The 21,678-nt window shown below is 33.5% G+C and overlaps 1 protein-coding gene across 2 annotated transcripts; it reads right to left on the bottom strand.

Moving 5' to 3' along the window:
* Positions 1–1,129: 1,129 nt before the first annotated feature.
* On the bottom strand, positions 1,130–11,892 carry LOC123689026 (synaptic vesicle 2-related protein-like). 2 transcript variants are annotated; one of them, XM_045627818.1, is made up of 11 exons: positions 11,631–11,892; positions 6,164–6,367; positions 4,351–4,513; positions 4,090–4,268; positions 3,672–3,856; positions 3,284–3,450; positions 3,088–3,232; positions 1,874–1,988; positions 1,659–1,818; positions 1,291–1,418; positions 1,130–1,229 (listed from the first exon to the last, which is right to left on the bottom strand). In XM_045627818.1, the coding sequence occupies exons 1-11, from the start codon at positions 11,698–11,700 to the stop codon at positions 1,177–1,179; spliced, it is 1,569 nt and encodes a 522-aa protein (XP_045483774.1). In that variant the 5' UTR covers positions 11,701–11,892; the 3' UTR covers positions 1,130–1,176. The 2 variants fall into 2 exon arrangements, with proteins under 2 accessions (XP_045483774.1, XP_045483775.1); XM_045627819.1 differs by lacking the exon at positions 11,631–11,892 and adding an exon at positions 9,486–9,615.
* Between the last annotated feature and the right edge of the window lie 9,786 nt (positions 11,893–21,678).

The following is a 21,678-nucleotide window of genomic DNA, read 5'->3' as shown; positions in this document are numbered from 1 at the left end:
TAGATAATTCGAATATTCTGTTCCCAGCTCACTGAGTAATACTGCCAGAATGTAATTATTCTTTTTCAGATTATTTTCGCTCAGTCAGCCTGTATAGGGAGTATTTAATCATATTAGCTATCGCGCGCAGAACAACTGTGCTGTTTGAAACCCCGAAAATTCATAAATTTTACACATAAATGTTAACAGCTTATGTAAGACGTACCATTAAAGTTCGCCTGAAAATATTTCATATTTTTCAGATAATGGCGGCACGTAGGGAATGTAATTTACAAGAAAGTTTGCTTTTCTGGCAACCACAAATGATTTATCGTTGAAGACGCCTAAGAATAAATTAAGAATTCACGCTACAAGAGACATAAATTAAGTGCTGTTTCATTGCACATTACGGTTGAACAGTTACATTGAAACATATCTCAGATATTCATTAATTAATTCTTCAGTTTCAGTTGTACACCCAACAGAGTTCTAACTCGCTGTTTTAATATAACATCACTTCTGCAAATATGCCGTTATGTGGTCCTTCAACCTTGTGTAATAATCGGGAATTGTATTTTTTGGTCTGATAATTTATTATCTATTCATTTAGGTTATTTTAGTGATAGTCCAGAGTTCTGACATCTTCTTTAGTTTATAAACATTATTCTTAAGGATAGAAGAGGCCAGCCAGATTTCGGCCAACTAGTGGAAAATTTATTTTTTGTTTTGCATAGTATTAAAAGCTTAATTTTATGACTTTAATTCACTTCTAGATCTGACCCCAAAGAAAAATTGTTTTATACACCTTTGTCCTGTTCCTTGTGCGACAAGCCTTACATATACTTTCTCCTTAAAGAAGAAAGAATTAATTAACAACATTCGAGCTAACTGATATCCCTTGATCAGTGGAAATCCACTAATCATTAGAGGTGATGTTTTATTACAATTGGGAGACGCCCTCAGATGATGTGACAGACGGAGACTTCAAAAGTCACTTTGGACTTCTTGATTTTTGATGATGCCCCAAAAAAAAATAAAAGTTTTCGACATCTGGTAAAACACAAATCCATGACAATGAATAATGTTGAAACTTTTAGAATCTAGTTGTACCTAGGCTTGCTTCAATTCAAAATGATAAAATCGTCAATAATTTGCTATTTCCTTAAAATTATATTCTAAATTAAATACAATCAGTCTTCATATAAAAGTAGTCCTTTGTTCAGGCAACAACAGTGACAGAAAGAAGAGAGCTGAAAAAATAGGTTGATGAATAAAATCAATTAGAAATTGCATTTTCAATTATATTCTTACCACAAGCCTGTCCAGCTATTGAGAGAAAAGGGGGTGCACATCCTATCTTGAGCAGATATGGAAAAATCAAGTTACCAAAAGTAGCAGCTCCTCTTCCTGTCATCATAGCCAAAGATACTGTCATCGTTCTAAAAGAATTCTCAATTAGAACCCATTTTAAAGTTGCAGGATATTTGAATTCTTTACTTTGGGAAAATATGAAACCCGCAGTTTCCATTTTATAATTATTTTGGGAATATTCAATTGCTTCGGTCTCTACTTGAGAAAATTTCATTTTGAAATTATGAATAGAAGCATATTCAACTTCTTCAGAAGACCCTGATTCAATTTCCTGTTATAGATTCCTATAAAATTACAAAAAAACTCACCTCAACGTTGTCGGGAAGAAATTCACAATAATGACGATAATTACATTAGTTCCAACGCCAGCGAACATTTTGAAAGCAGAAATTGCTACAGTGACTGCAGCACTATTCGGAGCAAAATACAATCCAATTGCCGCAAAGCTCGCAACGAAACTTATAATATCTGAAATAAAATCTCATTTAAATTCCTCTCATCTAGGAATGTAATGAATACTAACTCAGGAGTCTTTTTTGTCCAACTGCGTTTATCAGACTACTGGCCAGCAGGTATCCGATCAACAGCATCGAAGAAGCCAAAGCGGATTTGATATAAACCTCCAAATTGTCGAAATTCTGTAAAACATAAGTAATGAGAACCTCTTCCTTCCTGGTCCTATTAGAGACCACAGAACTGTAATGCCTAATACATATATGAGATGGATTTAGTTTCAACGAACTAAACCACGCTATTAGAGATTCGAATCTGCTTTTTACCAAGTTTTCAGGTTTTTCCATTCGAAAGTTATCATGATTATCAACCAATATACAGACAGAATTGAAGTAAGTCTAATTTTGTCGTGTCATACAATTTCCGGCGCAAAATTTTCAAAATACAGACTTCATGACGAAATTATACAGATTTCTGTTCTGGGGAAAAGTATTCAAAGATGATTATGGGGTGATTCTTCCCTGGAATCGTGTTGTCAGGGGCCTCTGCTGACTTGGGAGTGCCGTAACACCATAAAGCAACTGGCCAGAGGAAATAAGGTGACTCTACTATGGGTACCAGGGCACTGTGGGGTTAAAGCAAATGAAAGAGCTGATGAGCTTGCAAAAAGTGCATCAAGGTTAACACCTGCTGGACCTGAGCCTTTCTGTGGGATAGGAAAAGACCATTATAAAGCTGAGGTCCAGTTATGGGAGTTGAACAGCATGACAATCCACTGGACTAACACTCCTAGTCTTGTTCAGGCAAAGAAATTCGTGAAGATTTCACCTACCTACGCCAAAAAGCTCCTGAAGCTGTCGCGAGCCGAGCTTCGGGTGATGGTGGGATTGCTGACGGGGCACTGTCGGTACAATAATCATTTGTACCGTATGGGAAAGTCAGCAGACGAGATTTGTAGGCTCTGTGGATCGGAAGCAGAAACAGCCGAATACTTGATATGCAAGTGTCCGGAGCTGGCTGGACTAAGAACCATTCACATGGGTAAGCCGGTTCTGGATACCAGAGAGGTAACGGCCAAGGCCCCTAAGGAGGTTGTCAATTTTATTAACGTCGTTGACGAACTCCCTGGGTTTCTATGAATGAGTAGGGTAGTGAACAGAAGATCTGCATGGTCGCAGTTCCCGGAAGGCTTACCGAACCAAAACGACCCCAGTTCAAATAATAATAATAATAATGGGGTGATTCTTGAAATATTACACCCCATGAAGAATAAATTGCACTCACCACAAAACAATCCTCTTTCTTTCCTGTAGTTGGACGAATAATGCTCAACATCTCACACAAACTTGAGGATGTTCCATTATTGAGATACTTATAATCATTGATGGCTTGGAATAGTTGGGGCATCCATAATCGAAGGGTGTTCAAGCTGAAACAAACCCACTTAAAATTGAGGGATACTCTGGACATTCGATTTTACCTCATGAGTTGAAATCCTTGTAATCCACATACCAGAAGCAGAAGACGTAGATGAGGAAAACTGAATAGTGGTCTGATTTGAACATAGCCCTTCTTCAGATTATCAAAGAAAGTCTTTTTTGTGTGTGGATTGTCCTTTTCTCCATTTTCTTTTACTAAATTACGTATCTGAAAGAGAAATAGGATATGTCAGACACTTATTTTTGTTTTAACAGATAATAGGATCAAAAGCATTTGACGCTATCGTAGAACTTTCGGTCAAACTGTATTTTGCCTTGAGTTTTTGGTGCATGTCAAGAAGATGGCGTTTGATGCTACATATTATTTGGAGCAATATCCTATCATATCTAGATCATATCCAGATTTACGCTAAGTTAACACATACTCACAGGGTACATCTCAACAGGTTTTCCTGTATTCATTTTGAACATCATCTGGAAAACCTTCAATGCTTCCTCATTTCTTCCCATCGACATAAGAAATTTTGGGCTTTCAGGTAAAAACATAAAAATTATACCACTCAATAGGGATGGAACTGCATTTATCATGAGGTAGAAACCCCAAGAATGGAATGCTGAAAGAAGAAATAGATTATTGTTTTCCCTTTCATTCAAAAATTACTTCATGAAAAGCTAAGAACAAGTGCAAGCTTTCAGTCATCTGTATACATACAATTGAATAGCTATATTGAGATATTTTTATATGAAATGAATAAAATTGTTCACACCTCATAACTTTATTCACTCATTTGGTCTTCAAGGGATAGATTGGCGCCGAATCGTTCAAGACTAAATGATTTAAACTTACCAAAGCTGTCCATCAGAGAAATCTTGAAATTCAAAGGAAGAATGATAGCAGCCAATAATGGAAGAAACATGCTTCCAAGGGACATCCCAACTCCAAGTAACAGAGGCATCCTTGACCGATATTTCGCAGCATGCATTTCTGATAAATATGTGGGAGCTGCTGCGTATGGTCCATTTATACTGGACAAAATATAATTATGTAAAGCATAAATCTTGTTGTCAGGTGGTCGATTTACCTTCAGTTCAATGGCGAAATACTCACATAAAACCACCCAAAAACTTCATGAACATCAGGAAGTGCTTATTGGGGGAGAAAGCACTGATGATTACTATGACAGCATCCATAAAATATCCAATCATAAGCAACTTTCTCCTTCCGAAAGTGTCGAATAGAAAGCCCCAGAAGAACGCACTGGTAATGGTTCCTAAACAATCATCAATCAAAATTTGTAAATTTAATTTTTTCTTTCCGAAAAATGTTGAATTGAACTTTCCCATTTGTATTGGGGGATATCACAATCAGATAAAGTAACTCATACTCGGTGATAAAAAGGACAAGATTTTGTCCACTGAAAAATCGTTCAGAGGCTACTCAATAATCGTATGATGCTTTCATGAACCAATTATTACCATAATTTTAAATGAAACCGTCAAAACTGTGGCTTTTGAGCCACAGGTTGTTGAAGTTTAAAAAATATTTAAAGCAATTATTTTTGAATTTGTTTGAGTTTTTTAAAGTTATTTCTTGCATTCCATTTGTAGTTTTCTCATGAAATATTTGAATTCAATTTTATGCTATTCAATTTGTAACTAGTAACCAGTTGATTACCGATTGGGACTGTGTATATTCACACCTATGCCACTGTAGATTTTTTCTTTTTTTCAAAAGTTTTGTTGAACGTCATTAACAGACAGATCCGATTCTGTCTCAATGATTCATTCTTTTTTCAGTAGGGATTATAACTTTAAGTTTTTATGTAAATTTGCTGTTGTTTCTGAATAAACAATATCAATTGTTTTCGTACGTCAGAAAAAAATATCAATATCAAGAGAGAGAGAAAGTTGACGCGAATGATATTTTGTCAGAAGTATCTATTTTTGATCTTATATTATAGTCTTATAGTCTATCCAAAGGCACTTGAAATAGTCCATAAAAAAGGTTGTCCAAATGTCCCTTTGAAGTGAATACCGCAATCCGCTTAAACTTAGGATTCATTTGAAATTATTGTTAGGCAACAAAGTCACTGGCCCCAAAGAAATTTTTGGAAACTTGGACAATCTGATAACCGAAATATCCAGGCGAGAGTGTTAGGAAAATTAAAAATCATTCACATCCAATTCCATAGAAATATTTATGAAGTTGTTAAGGTTAAAGTAAAAAAACTTCTTTTTCTTGAAACTCTATCTGAAAGTTATGAGGTTTTGGGGGTAGGATTTCTTTCGAAAGGGCCTTAGATTTCACACCCTTAAGGAGTTAAATATCTTATATGTTCCTTGTACCTAAGGAAGATAGGAACAACAATGTCGATAAGTAAATGTTGCTGATCAGATCTTAACAACTGGCTTTGATGTGTCTTAACATTCTTCAAAACTTTTGAATTTTTTTAAAAAGAAATAAATACAATGGAAGGCATTAAAATCGAGATTAAAATAGAGGTGGGACAAATCATTTCTCAACTGTGACTAAAACCATATTGAAATCATTGTAGAGGATAGAGAAGTAATAAAAATTGGACAGTTGAGGTAGTTGAATATATTTTTATTTGCATGATCTTTTGAATTATTTGAGTGGTATTTAGTTTCTGAAGAAATGTCGAAATGGCATCAGATACGAAAAGAATTCCGTGGAAAATGGCCACTTCAATGAAACTATTTCTTATACATAACGAGGAAATTTTCATGCAAATGACTTGAGCGAGCGAATTCTTCCATTCGAGTTTTATTTGATAGCCAACTAACTGTCAGAACACATTAACCTAACTTGCTTATTTACGACCTTCGCCTTCAATTAAGATAGGTTCAGATTGCTCAATTTAAATAATTATCTATTTCTAATGATAATATCTATACCTCACCAAAGTAGACTGCTGCGTTTAGCATTCCTTTGTCTTCTAACGTTAAATTCAGGTCACATTGGGCAGCTGGAAAAACATAGGACATGGTCGTCGTCTCGAACAGGTTTCCCCAGCTGACTGGAAGGGCAAGGCATAATAGAACCCAATTGAATTTTCCGAAATTAGTGGCTGTGATAGCCGTCTCGAAATCTGCAGGTTTTTCTTCTGAAAATCAAAGTTTCAAAGTGTTTTTCCAGATGTTGCATAGTTTTCTTATTTTATATTCATTATGCTAAAAATAGCAGCTAAGCCTATGGATTTTTACAATTCTGTCAGAAGATTATCAGTTATGAGAAATTTGGGGCCTCACATCGAAAAAATAAAGGCCAAAAAAATGGCACATAGATATTTTTACGAAGAGATCACTTCTACGCAAAATTATGTTCTAAGTGGTTCTCTCAGAACAGTAATATCACAGTACTTCTTCTTCTTGGCGTGCCTTATCCGTTCCGGACGTTGGCAATCAACATTACAAGCTTTAGGAGCTTTCGAGCAGTAGTCATTGATATGCTAATTGCGTCTTTCTGTGATTTCCAGGAATGCTAAAAAGATCCTGACGTCAGTGTTTTCTACATTTTTCGGTACATACACTGTAAAATTGCCATTCAATTCTGGGAGATATATACTAGGTGGCCCAACACAAAAGCGGAATTCATATTTAAGGTGTAAATAAAGATATTTTGAAGAATTTTTTTGCGATATATTTAGGGTAGTTAGATGAACAATTCAAAATATATGCAGGGTGTTTGAAAACAAAGATATAGACCAAAGTTACAATTTTTCAATGTAACATCGTGTATATGAATTCAAAAATGGTTGGTAAGCTCAAATAATGATGAGTTTTTTCAGTTCAGTATATGCCTTAGAAGCACAATAGGTATATGAAAAAATGGCGAAAAATTGCATCTTTTTTTTATAGGTAATTTATGAAGGAACCATTACTGTCAAAGTAAAGAAAAATTGACTCTGGATCATAATTAATATTCTAACATTTACTACAAATAATGTCCAAAATTTTTTTCATTGAAAAACTATCAAGTTTGAGTGTAGAAAAACCTGATAAAGATCTGCTTCGAAATTAATTTTTACTATCAAAAAGATATAGAAATACTGGGTGTTCCATTTGAAATAAAAATGTGTTTCGTTATTATTTGTAGATAAAGTTTGAATATTAATTATGACGACTCTGTAAAATCCAGAATTGAAATATTCTGTGTAAGAGTAGCCAATTTATCTACTTGAAAAAACATTATCTTTATCGGCGGAGTAACTGGTTTCTTCATCAATTACCACTTTAAAAAACTCAATTCTTTGATGTGATTGATGTCGGTTATTTTATCTAGATAAAGATTTCTGATGAAATTCAGCATCAAAATTCATTTCGTTGAAATAAACAAATTAAATTTTAGCAAAAAAATTTGTTGTTCCTAAAATGTAGCTATTTTTTTTATAGTCTGCTTGCATTTTCTATAATTCTGGTGACGCGATCTTCATGTAATTTTTAAATGCGATCGGATCTGTTGTCTAAGTAATAATGGGTATTTACTTTCCAATATTCATGCTATGTTGGAAATTACTTGATGAAAAATCCACTGTAGAGAACTTTGTTGATGATAACTTTTTATGTTGATTTTGATTTTCATTATAAATAAATGAATATCTTATACTTAAACATTAGAAACATACACTAAGGTCTTATGTTGAACTTAGAAAGTATGGAAATAAGTCGTCTGAGGAATTCCAGGAAATTACTGAATTAGCAGACAAAGTTATCGAATACACCTCTGTTGAGTTTATTCATCTTGATGTCGAGTTGTTAAGTTAATAAAAAACGATCTTGAAAATTTGCGACTACCTGTATATAAAAATTGTATGTTTCCAATTTGTTCAGCGGGTTGTTCGAAAACATCTGCAAAAAATACAATGTAACGAAACCAGTTATTATAATTCATAACAAAATGTATATTATCCAATAATTAATAATATACTCCGCTCGAAAGTGTGCTCGAAGCTGGGGATTCTTATTTAAACCCACATGACCACTATGGTCATGTAAACATTGGATAGTTTTTTCGATATTCTTTTTGATTTCCTTTGGTTATAGTGACGCGATCAACAAAAACATTAAACTTCAAATTGTTAGTTTACATCTGAACGTAAAATTTCATCTCCGTCCAATTTAGAAAAACCAAAATTTCGAACAGACATATTTACGGAACAACTTATCAAATTTTGCCAATTGATAAACTTTTAACTGAGGCTTTCAAGATCCGAACATATCCCAAAAATTTCGAGTTTCTTTTAGAGATATATTATGTTCACGGCCGAACGTACAGAAATTAATTTGAGGATGGATCATCATTGTGAAAACCTGATCGTTAGAGACGAATTTTAACTCGAAATTCGAAATGAACAGTCATCGTGACAAAATGAAACAGAAATCTGTTGGAGGAAAAGCCGCTCAATAAATCAGTTGCATACAAATTAGAGTAAAATTTGCTTTGTTTTCCAAACAAAAGCTCGCCTTTTATACTGAGTAGTCTGTTCAGTCTTCATTTCAGTAATCAATCCAATTATTACCAAAGATATTTTTTAATGGATTCGGTCCTTATTGGCTGAAATTCATTTTAAATAAAATGAAAACAAAGTAACTTCCGCAAATATTTGTGGAAGTTACTTTGGAAATATTTTCATCGACTTTCCGAATAAACAACAAAAAAAGTTGCACGTGGAATTTTAGTTTGCCTGTGAGCTAATAGTGGAACGTCATATAATGTATAATGAATTGCGAAAATTAAATGAACTATTATATATTTTATTACTCGATGCAGCCACAGCCGGGAATGAATAAATGGGTTTTATGAAACTGAATATTTCATTTGATGTTAACTCGGGAATAAAAATGATTCAACCGTATTGTGCATAATTATTAACTGGATGAAAAACTACTTCACTGTTATAATTTGAATATTCCTCATTCATGATTAACTCAGTAGGGAAAAAAATTATCAATTAATTTTGTGGAGTTCGCGGTATTGAGAAAAAAACTGGTTTCACCTTTCAAAAACTTATGGAGGTTATTTTCAATTCATTCGCAAGATGGCAGTATTGGTTCGCAACAAAATAAATTTCAACAATCTCAAGCAAGAATTTTATAATAATTGTGATCTGAAATTCAAGTATTAATAGCTTTTGAATTCTCATATATACCTATCTATAATAATTTAGATAACTTTCGAATATTTTTTTCTATGCTTCAGAAAATTGATATGTTTCCACTCACCATTTTCAAACTTCATACTCTACAATATATTAAATGAATTAATTCCAAATCAACTCATAGGTTCATCAAATGTGAAAATATATTACATTGTCAATGTTATAATAAACTCGTTCATCATATTCAAATATTTAGATTACTTTGTTGTAGGATTATTTAAAAAAGATTCAAATAAACTTTTATTTGTCGACATAGTGTGTAGTCACCAGAACGTCCGATATTATTTTTATTTTAATTTCAGTAAAACACTGACAATTATCGTAATAACAAGTACTTATTGTTTCTCGTGGAGGAGTCTTTTTTATGAAGGTCGCTAGATATACTCACGTTGACCTGCTTATTATGTAGATGATTATCGAAATTTATTAACGGTAATATAAAATTTCTATTGCTACAAATTTTTTTTGTAGAACAAAGCATTTATAAACCATGTCATTTCATACAGTGTATTGTAGTATGGTTGTGTGAAATTATGGAGATTTCCAAGTAATTCAACAAATTTCTAAATTTTATATCATTTCTGTAATCAAATATTGAATCGATTCGTTCTTCACTTGATGGAAATGCATTTCAATAGAAATTAAATGATAGCCATTGTATTTTCACTTTCATTATAGTCATTCAAGATAATAATTGTTTCGTTACACACCAGTTTCTTCAGATATTTCACATATTTGAATAACAAAAATTTCAGAGTTCATATCGAAACCTTTCGAAATTATAATTCCATGAAAATATCCAAACACCGTAGGTTTTGCAATTTTGTTTTCGTTAAACTTCTTGAATTTTTAATGATTCTTGTTATACTATCCACACTAAAATTTTCCACGAATGTATTCTTTCATGTATATGAAGAAGCTCAACCCAATTAAATCTGAATTCTCGGAAATATTTAGTATTCTTTTCCAATAATTTTCTCTATTTCTCGTGAATGAACATCAACATGAAAGTTCTCATGAAGCTTAAAATTCCAATTTTACATCGAAATGCAATATTTCATCTGAACTGAATCTGTGTTACTTAGTCTTAGAGGAATAGAACATGAGGTTATCATCAAATTAATCCTCTCAAAAATCGAGCCCGAAAATGTGCCCTTCATTTTTTTCTAGCTCAAATTTATTCTGAGATTCCCTTACTTGACAACAAATTTGGGACATCCGATACACTCTAAATTGAAATATCTATGCCAAGCTTCAGTTGAATATCTCATCAAGTGCAGCAGATGATTTAAGAGGAAACTTGAAAAGAAAATCAAACTTTAACACCTTGTATCTAGGAATTGAAGCAACAACCCATATTTATAGGACTTCTTTTGAAACTATCAGGGGAATAATTTTCATTTTTATCTTCAATTTAGGAACACCCTGAACGTAAATAGATACTGCAATATTATTGGCACTACTTTCGATGATAACAAATTTTAAGAATGCGTTAAAGTAGAAACACTCCAGTTAAAATCTGGCTTGAAAACATTCATTATGAAAGTTTGATATATGAGTAATGAATCTCTTGATACAAAAAGAAATAACAACACTTTTAAAGAGTTAAAAATATTCATTGAACAATTTTTATACGATTTCATACCATTGTTTTCGATAATTTTCACCAACTTTTTGACAGTTGAGCAATAAATGTTTATTTCAATAGTTTTTTGCAATAATAGAATAGATTGAGGAAAAGTAGCGAAGCCATGTTGGCACGTTATCGTGGAGGAAAAACTACTCTATCAATTAATCTTCACTTTAATTTTAATGAGATATGATCACTTCAAACATTGCAAAACATTATAGGTTTTAGCATGTAAGCAAAAATAGGATAAACATTTAACTAACTTGATAAGTAGAGTCCTAAATGGAGTGATTTCAATAACTAAATAGCTAGCAAATAGCTGAAATATTCATCAGAGTAACAAATGGTGTTGTGAACTTCCACACTCCGTTGTCAGGTGACTTATGTACGTGAAGAAAAATGAAATAAAAGCTGCTTTTCTCACATCATAAAAATAATGTTCAACCAAACTTGAAACATAATCATATAAACCTAAGAAATCATTCAAACTGTTTCTATTGAATAATAATTATCAATGTATATTATTAATCTAACCGTGAAGAAGCAAAAATTCAATTGAAAATATTGAATGTAACTCACCTAGAAATTCTTCAAAGTCTTCATTTTTTTCAATTCGTTTCTCCCAAACGTCCTTTTCTTCATATGCCATATTCCTAACACAACACAAAACTTCAGAAAAATAATTGACGCGAATGTGAAGAGAACGCTCATTTATTTTTTATGTGAAAAGGAAATATCAAGTTCTCTTCGATCATTGATAGAGAGATATTATTGTTAAACAAGAATCCAAGAAACTTCTCGTTTATAGAAATATCCTATCTATTTTCAGAACCTGTTCAGTTGGAGCATAAACACGAATTTTTAGGAATTAACAAATTATCATTTTGCTTCAAGTCAAACATGGAAATTAACAACACCCATTCTCTTTCATCAGAGAGACAAGTACATGATGTGTTCACCCGTTGATTTACAACCTTCTTGATGAAATGTCTTTAAGATGTTATGAATTATTCAGATTTTCGACATATTTGTTTATCATGGTACGTGTTCAGAGGAAAAACAAAATTACCATTTTCATGTGGAAGATTTTGGTGCAGATATCGATCAAGAGTATCAAGGTTATTGATTGGTATTCAATAACATTATATCTTTTGCTATGTTACTAGAGAAGACTTTCTCTTCAGATTCAATAATTTTTTAATTAATTTCTTTATAAAATTAAAATTTTTGATGCAAATTATGTTAATTTGGAATTGATACAATCAAACTGTACAACTTAATGAACACGATACGATAGACAAAATTTTGTATTGGTGGATATAGATAAATTCTTCGATCCTTTATAATCTTGTATATGATAGTTGAAGAAATAGCCTATTTTTTTGTGAAAGTTTGAGCATTCTATCATTTGCCCAATATCTCTAATTTTTCTATTTCGGACCAATAATGGTATGAAAAGTTCAATTCACTGATTCACGTCTTCAAATTCGATTCTATCATGGATGATTTACATAAATCAATTAGAACATCTCTGATTCATTTAGTTTTATCGGTAGCATAATTCCATAAAAAAAACCCTGTAACTTTGTGAATATTTACTTCATAGAACACAAACTACAGTTTCATAGAAATTTGAATCCATGCATACATTTGTGTTACAAAACTACCCATTTTCCCTATACAAATTCATGATGAGGTTGCAACCCTCTCCACGGAGTTCTTCCCCCTGTCATCAAAAATCGGCCTGTCTGAGTGTTTTCACAAATTCTGATTCGTTGTTGAGTTATCGAGGATGGATAGTTTTAAATGAGACACCCAGTATATAAACTGATCGTCACCTGACTAAAAATAATTTTGACTTGTCTTTTCAAGAATGCGACCAAGTCGAGTTTGTCTCCCGAAGCAGAAAACTGCGACAAATTGCCGAATTCTTTGTTCATTTTGAAGTTCCTGATTAATCACCAATTACAACAACTTTCTGAGCAGAATTGAAAAAGTTTTCCAGAACTTTCAACCCCTTAATGGATATCCACTGGTGACGATCTCATTTCGACCTCTAGAGAATAAATTCCTTCTAACTGACGGATCGAATGAACCTTTATTGAACGGTTGGCAACCTCAATAAAATTATAAATCGAAGATCTTCTGATCTGTTCAAAAATTTCATTGCATTTATAACTGTAACTTCATGAGGTACACTTTTATGAATAAAACAATCAGCTTCGTTATTTTGATGAGAATTATGAATATTTTGGTGTGAAGTGAAATATTTATATCGAGTGAACTATGACTTATATTCTCAAATTTTAATTAATTAAGTGACGTAAATCCTAAGTAGGTCTGAAGAATCATCCAGACTATTAGCTTTCATAATTATTGAAAAGAAGTACTACAAGGTGTAGTAAAAAGAAATCTTTTATTTTTGCATGAAAAACAAGGCTTCAACCATATATAGTTAGAATTATCAGATTCAGATCAAATATGCGCCGTTTTATTCGATTACTCATTGCTATTTTGAAGGAAATACTATCATTATGCCCTTCTCAGGGAAGCCATCGTTCCTATTGGCCAAAAAATGAGACATTCGATTTTGACAAAACTTGAAGCGAATATTTCATCAGCAAAATTGTTCGCCATGATCAGAAACATATGGTATTCACTTGATGCCAGCTTCAGTCTATAAGATGGATGCATAAGAACCTTCTAATCAAGCTCTCGGAGCTTCTGGCGAGTCGCCGGCTTACCGCGTTTCAACCACGACCGTTTTCGCTTGATGTTGTCGTAAGTGATCCATTTTTCATCACCAGTCCTAACCACTTCATTGGAATATTGAAGGTAATAGTATATTCTAAAACAAGTTGCAGAATGGGCTCCTATTCCAACACGAATGCGAAATTCGAAAACGAGCGACGAAGGAGCGAGTTTTGGAACGCATGAGTGTTGGAATTGCCTTCTGCAACGAGTATTAGACGATATTTTCTCTATTTCAGTCAAGTTTTGCGAAATATTGTCGAAATTCAATGAAAAATTCAGATTATATATTCTAGTGACTTTTGTATTGTATCTTGGCAGTTGGTGTGACTGTTACGAAAATTGACAGATTACGGAATTTGAATATGAATCGTATGTTTCGAATTTAGACATAATTTACAATTATACATTAAATTCGTGAATTATGTCTGACGAAATCGATTGAAATACCTGAATTATGAGAATTTGCGAATATGTAGCAAATCATTTCTCTATATCCCCAAATTATATTATATTATATTGACAATTATTGACGTTTGTTGAAATTTGATAGGATTGGAAGTCAGCATAGACAACCACAAAACGAAAAATATATCTGAAAACGATGCTGTAATGAGTTCATTACAGCACTGTTTTTTAGAACTGTAATGAACTCATTACGATACAGAAATAGAGAATAGTATATTCTAAAACAAGTTGCAGAATGGGCTCCTATTACAACACGAATGCGAAATTCGAAAACGAGCGACGAAGGAGCGAGTTTTCGAACGCAAGAGTGTTGGAATGGCCTTCTGCAACGAGTATTAGACGATATTTTCTTTATTTCAGTCAAGTTTTGTGAAATATTGTCGACATTCAATGAAAAATTCAGATTATACATACTAGTGACATTTGTATTATATCTTGACAGTTGGTGTGACTGTTATGAAAATTGACAGATTACGGAATATGAATTTGAATCGTATGTTTCGAATTTTGAAATAATTTACAATTACGCATTAAATTCGTTAACTATGTCTGACGAAATCGATTTATCACCACATGAATTAAGAGAAATTGCGAATAATGTTGCAGATCATTTCACTATATCCAAATTATATCATTTTGACAATTATTGTCGTTTGTTGAAAATTGATAGGATTGGAAGTCAGTATAGACAACCACAAAACGAAAAATATAACTGAAAACGATGCTGTAATGAGTTCATTACAGCACTGTTTTTAGAACTGTAATGAACTCATTACGATACTGAAATAGAGAAAAGAATATTATAGCATCATATTTGAATGGCACACTATCCAGCAAGTCTTTCTGCTCTGAAACAAGATCCAGTCAGTACTTATCGTCAGCTACAAAATTGGTATGGGTAAGTTTGCTCCTTTTTGATCTTTTTTTATTACCATCAATTCAAATGTCTCGTACGATGTTTCATGAGGTGGCATGTTGAACATTTTCCAGCAAAGGTTTGCTAGGATACTCCGTATTCAATTGATGACGCGCGTATCCTAGAAACGATAAAATGCCTGCGATATGAACGCAGATTCCCAACGTTCTGGCTCCTGTTTCATATGTGCAGTAAAAACCTTCAACTGGATATTCGATTTGATCTTCATCGAAGTTATTACTTGACCTATCGTAAAATAAAAATAAACATCGTAGGAGCAACACAACTAAGCAAATCCGTTTTCCGCTTAGTCATGTAAATCATAGGTAAAGATGATAAATAGCCCTGAAAATTAAGAAACTTATGTGATCAATGAAGAACATTTTTTTAGCTGCAATATGGGAAAAATTATTCAAATATGTTCACTGGTGCAAAAGTTATGATAATATTATATTTGAAGCATTTATCACTATGTCTAACTTTGAACTTCAGAACCATCGTTCACCTGCTGATCAGCATTTTTCATTAATGGCATAAAACTAGAGGAAACAATACTTACATTTGAAAATAACCCGTACCCATTTTTGATACATTCAGGAGCGTGATCCTTCAACCAAAAAAATCAGTAGTCGAACATCATTGCATTGAACATGCCAAAGTTTGAAGACAGGAGAACAAGAGGCGATATCATTTTTACCTTCAAAGCCCTTCGCAATCATTTTGGCGACGATATCCGTCGCTTGTTTTCCAGAAACCACAATCACCTTAGGGGCCATTCACTTAAGCTTAGGAGAGAACAGTTCCGCACGCCTCAGAGACAGCAGTTTCTCACAAATAGGGTGTTTCACTTATGGAACAGTCTACCGAGTGATCTTGTAGATGCAACCTCCACCAACGCCTTCAAGAATGGATATGACCGATGGATTACCCAACCTCGAGAATAATACGTCCAAATTTTTTTGTCATTGTAAACCATAATTTTTGTTTGGAGTTATATTTAGTTTCCGAATGTTATTTTTTTCAAGTTTGAGTTTATAGGTATTTCTACCTCTACTCTTATTGTAACAATAATAATAATAATAATAATCATTCATTCATTCATATTCATACTGAATATGCAATGCAATCTTGCAACATTAAGATCTATAATTATCTTCCTAGAAGAATAAGAGATATTTCTGATTTTACTTTGTTCAAGAAAACTGTTTTTTCAATTTTAATTGACCGTGAACCATATTCAATATTAAAATTTTAAATGTATCGTAAAATAAAATTTAGAATATGTTTTTTTATGGGTTGAATCTCTTTTTTTCTGTTGTTGTATTATTTAGTTGTTTTCATTTTGTTATTCATAGCAATTTTGAGAATAAATATCTATCTATCTACCTATCTATCATACAAAAATTACAGACATCATGACGAAATGATATAACGCTCGAAGAAGGTGAACATTTGTATATGTTTACCCAATTATTACAATCTTCTTCGTGTTCATATATTGCATCATCAACTACGATGGCGCAATTGGCGCATGAATAAACGAGTGCTCAAAAACCCCTGAATTCACGTCATACAATCCACCAAGGTCGTAGAAACTACCCAAATAGATTTGAATCCCACCACACCTACCTTCAGAATTGATTTCTGAAATGGAAGCCCTCGATTTAAAGGTCAAGTGGGCCTAATACGAAAGGAAATCTGACAAGAAGAGCATACTAAAATGAGGTAGGTAATAAAACGACCCGAGATATGACCAATTCGCCGATTTTGACGGTGGGTCATGCGTGGGTCAGCGTCAGGGGAATTTCTAGATTTTTTATCGGAACTGATATGGGAGGAACGTGCCCTCCTGAATCAATAGGGTAGGCAAGGTAAAGATTCAGGGACGAAATATCTGCGAGGATATTGAATATATCGAAAGAACTAATGTTGCTCTCTCGGTTACAATTTATGCAGCGTAGATCATTATTCATATTCATATTCATATTCATTTATTCATTCTCAATAAAATACAAATTACAAGGATGAACAAATTTTTAACTCATCACAAATTTCATTTTGTCTAAAAAGACACAGAAAAATATATACAAATCAAAAAATGTATAAAAACGAAACATCAGTCAAACAAACAACAAATAAATAAATAAGTTAAGACAACAAATATTATATATCTAAAAAAATTATCATTCAGGTATTCATGTTTTGTGTAGTATGCCTCATGCTTTAGGACACTTATTAGTTCACTCTTAAATTTTCTTCGGTTCAATTCCTTCATTTTGAATGGCAGCTTGTTGAAAATCTCTATAGCCAGATGATTAACGTTCAACTGTGATACTGTTATACGATTAAGGAATGATGAAGTTGTTTTTGTTTCTAGTATCGTAGTCATGGTTTAAGTTGTTCTTCAGTAGTATCTCTTTATTATCGTGAATGTACATTACACAGGTAAGTATCAGAATGGACGTCATGGTAAGATTTTTTTCTTTAGGAAATAGCTCCCTACAGCTATAGTTACTACTTACGCCACACAGTACTCTCAATACCTGCTTCTGTTTTATAAATATATTTTTACTTTCAGACGAATCCCCCCAGAAGAGGATGCTGAAGTAAAGGATACTGTAAAAGTAGCTGAAGTAAGCAATCTTCAACACCTGCCACATGCTTTATTCTCCTAACTGCATACGTAGCTCTCGACAACCTAGGAATCATTTAATCAATGTGGATAGAAAACTTGAGGTTTGGCTGCAGAAAGACACCAAGTAGCCTCAGATGATTGTCCGGAGACCTCTTTGGTTCAAATAGTAGTCTCTGTGTTTTATCATCATCAGTTTATTTGCGCTGAACCATATTTGAGCTTCCTTTAGTGTTTTCCTATCTTTTTCCTTCAATTCCTGTTTGTCAAACCCTTAATTCAGGAAAGAAGTGTCATCAGCAAAAAAGACGTTTTGATCTGATTCCACATTAGCTGGTAAGTCATTCACATATATCACAAACAAAAGAGGACCCAGTACAGAACCTTGCGGTACACCATGACTCACCTTCTCCCAAGAAGAAGACCTGCCTCCCAAGCTTGTCTTCTGCATCCTGTCTGTCAGATAACTCTGCATCAGGCCAAGAGCCTCACCTTTGATTCCAAAGTGTTCAAGCTTGTTTAAAAGCACTGAATGAGAAACACTGTCAAAAGCCTACATTTTTGTCCTCCATCAAAGGCCTCCCCATATTCTTAAGCACCTCAATGAGTGCTGTCTCCACTGATCTGCCCATCAAGAAACCATGCTGTTGTCTGCAGAAAATATTATGATGTTTGAAGAAACTCAGTAATAAATTCTTTATTATTACTCAAACAATTCAGAGAACACAGGAAGTATCGATACTGGGCGATAGTTTTCTGGTAATTCCATATGTCCCCTTTTATGGACAGGTACTATTTTTGCCTTCTTCAACTTCAACACTTTTTCTACAACACTGGTTAAAATTCTCGCACCCCAAAATATTTTTGAAGTTCCATCACTTTCATCTTCTTAACAAAAGTACGAGAAAAATATTATTCCATTATCGTACCAGAATTACTACTGTGCGACCATTTTTTCAAAGAATTAAGACCAACCACTTCACCAGCATGAATTGCATGCAAGTATCTCATGTTGTCTCAACTCTATCGTGTAGATTTTCATCATCAAGTGGTTCAAGAACAAAATCAGAAAATCTACTACGTTTATAGTAGTCTAATAAGTTCCATTCTTGAAACGGTTGAGTTTTGTAAGGATATGAACTCAAATCTTTTATTGAAAATGTTTTTGGAATTATTATATACATAATTTGACTAGAGTTTTGTAGATATAGCAGTTCGAAATTTTGTTTTCGTTATAGCAATCAGCAAAGCATTACTTTTCCTACCTAGGCAGCAAAGTGATTATTCTCATTTTCGGAAAATCAATATTCCTTCCTTATTTCTGGAGGAGTAAGTACTTTTAAGTTGCTTCGCTACCACTGTCCATAACATAAATATATTCGATATTTTTCCGAAGAATGTCAGATATTTCATAAGTTTTCAATTCATATTCATATCAACCAATCATTCATTTCTATGAAATTTCGCTTCAATTTATGACTACAGGAAAAATAAAAAGATTGTGGGAATTGTAATAATTCAAAAATGCAGCAAAGTAGATTGACTGCCTTGGCTGAATTCCTTGCCTCGCTACGCTCGGCTATGATCTATCATTCTACTACTTTGCTGCCTAGAAAAACAAATAACTATTTTCTGATCATTTCAAAATTACAAACCCGATGGAAACAAAATTCATATTGGAGCATGTAGATATAGAATAACAGTTCGAAGCTCCACGCAGAATATTATGTTTGAGATTATTAAAATCTCGAATTTGAGAATTATTCATAATTGGACAAATTCCATTCCAATAGGTCAATCGTTCGAAACAAACCTGTACAGTCATGATGTAAACTACATGAATACCATAGAAAAAATTTTCGCATTTACAGAAAATCTGATAGAAATGTCGAGAATTTAATAGGGGATGCATTTACTGAATTCCCCTTCAATTGCAGAGTTGTGGAATGTTGCAAATATTGATATGGAAAATTCATCTCCGAATAACTTTTCCATTGAATACTCGAAATGCCGGTATATCAAGAGGATGGAGAGAACTATATGTATATGTATAGGTTGACGGCAATAAGGTCGATTTCGTTTTTCTCAGTAAATTCCATCCAATAGAGTATCAATAACTAACGATGATATCACATGAGGCTTGACTTTGAAGTTCGAGTAACTTAATGAAGAACATGTCATGGTTGGAATAATTTATGACGGTATTGATTCAAACTGTTGCTCAACTCAACCTTATCATCAAGGAGGGAACATATTGAGTAAAGGAGATTATTAATATTATAATCATATCAATATAATATAACCATCCCTATAGATATGAACGGGAATGTAGACTGTTACAAAGTCGCCAAATTCTCTTTTTTCTAGTTTTTTATTAATAGAATGATTTCTTTCGTCAATAACACTTCCAATCTCAGTATAACCATTAAAAAAAAATTCCAAAATTCACAAAAAAGCAATTATCCTCAAAATATCCAAATTCCTATATAAATTTCATCAGTTATTAGTGTTGAGGTTACTGATTGGGAATAAATTTAAACTAGATATAACGGGTGTTTTTTTTCGAGGTACATAACTTTAAGTTGGCATTACTTTTCAAGATGGCGACCGATTTAACAGCTGTCAAGTGATTTATTCTCAGTTTGGTTTGGCAATTCATCATGAATAGACTCACGCCTGAACAACGCTTGCAAATAGTGCAAATGGGCCCAAAATGAGATTGCCGTTATTCCCGATTTTCATAAGCGAATTTTGTTTAGCGATGAAGCGTACTTCTGGTTGAATAGCTACGTCAACAAACAAAACTGCCGCATTTGGAGTGAAGCTAATCCTCAAGTGTATGTTGAAACACCGTTACATCCAGAAAAACTGACTGTTTGGTGCGCTTTATGGGCTGGTGGAATCATTGGTCCGTACTTCTTCAAAAACGATGATGGCCAGAACGTTACAGTCAATGGTGATCGGTATAGAGCCATGATTACTAACTTTTTCATTCCTGAATTGAACAACCATGATGTCCAGGAGCTGTGGTTCCAACAAGACGGCGCAATATGTCACACAGCTCGTGCCACAATCGATTAATTGAAAGACACGTTTAGTGACCGCCTGATTTCACGTTTTGGACCTGTGAATTGGCCTCCAAGATCTTGGGATTTAACACCGCTAGACTACTTCCTGTGGGGCTATGTAAAGTCATTAGTCTATGCGGGTAAGCCCCAAACCCTTGATCATTTGGAAGCCAACATTCGCCGTGTTATTGCCGATTTACGGCCACAAATATTGGAAAAAGTCATCGAAAATTGGACGTCCAGATTGGACTTCATCATAGCCAGCCGTGGAGGTCATATACCAGAAATCATATTTTAAATGTAATGCCACAAGATTATCTTGCGGATAAATGAAATTCATGTCAATCGAATGAACCATGGTTGTTTTATTGCAATTTAAAGTTCTGTAGCTCTAAAAAAACACCCTTTATAATAAATGTTAGGTCCTGCCATTGAAGTCTTTTCATTACATCTACTTCTATCATCAACCTTCTATCAATAACCGATGATTAGATCGAGTGGCCTTCAAACACTATACCTACCATAACAAGGTGTTACCTAACTTTTCAATCTTGTTCTTTTAGTCTCCTTTTTCCCAGTGCTTGTTCTCTCGAATCTAGGTGATTTTTTTGAACTGAATAAGTCAGAAATATCGAAAACGAAACATTTAACGGAAAAATGTTTAGAATTAAAGGTTGATGGTTTGGAAAGGGAAGTCCACTTATGTCATAAACTCTACCCTTTATTACTCCCTTGTACGGGGGTTCAGGGGCCAACTTTGGAATTTCAAATAGGAACCACTATTTTCATTGC

Source organism: Harmonia axyridis, chromosome 1, assembly GCF_914767665.1.
Source record: "Harmonia axyridis chromosome 1, icHarAxyr1.1, whole genome shotgun sequence".
In the NCBI taxonomy this organism is placed as follows: domain Eukaryota; kingdom Metazoa; phylum Arthropoda; class Insecta; order Coleoptera; family Coccinellidae; genus Harmonia; species Harmonia axyridis.
This window is presented reverse-complemented; position numbering and strand designations above follow the sequence as displayed.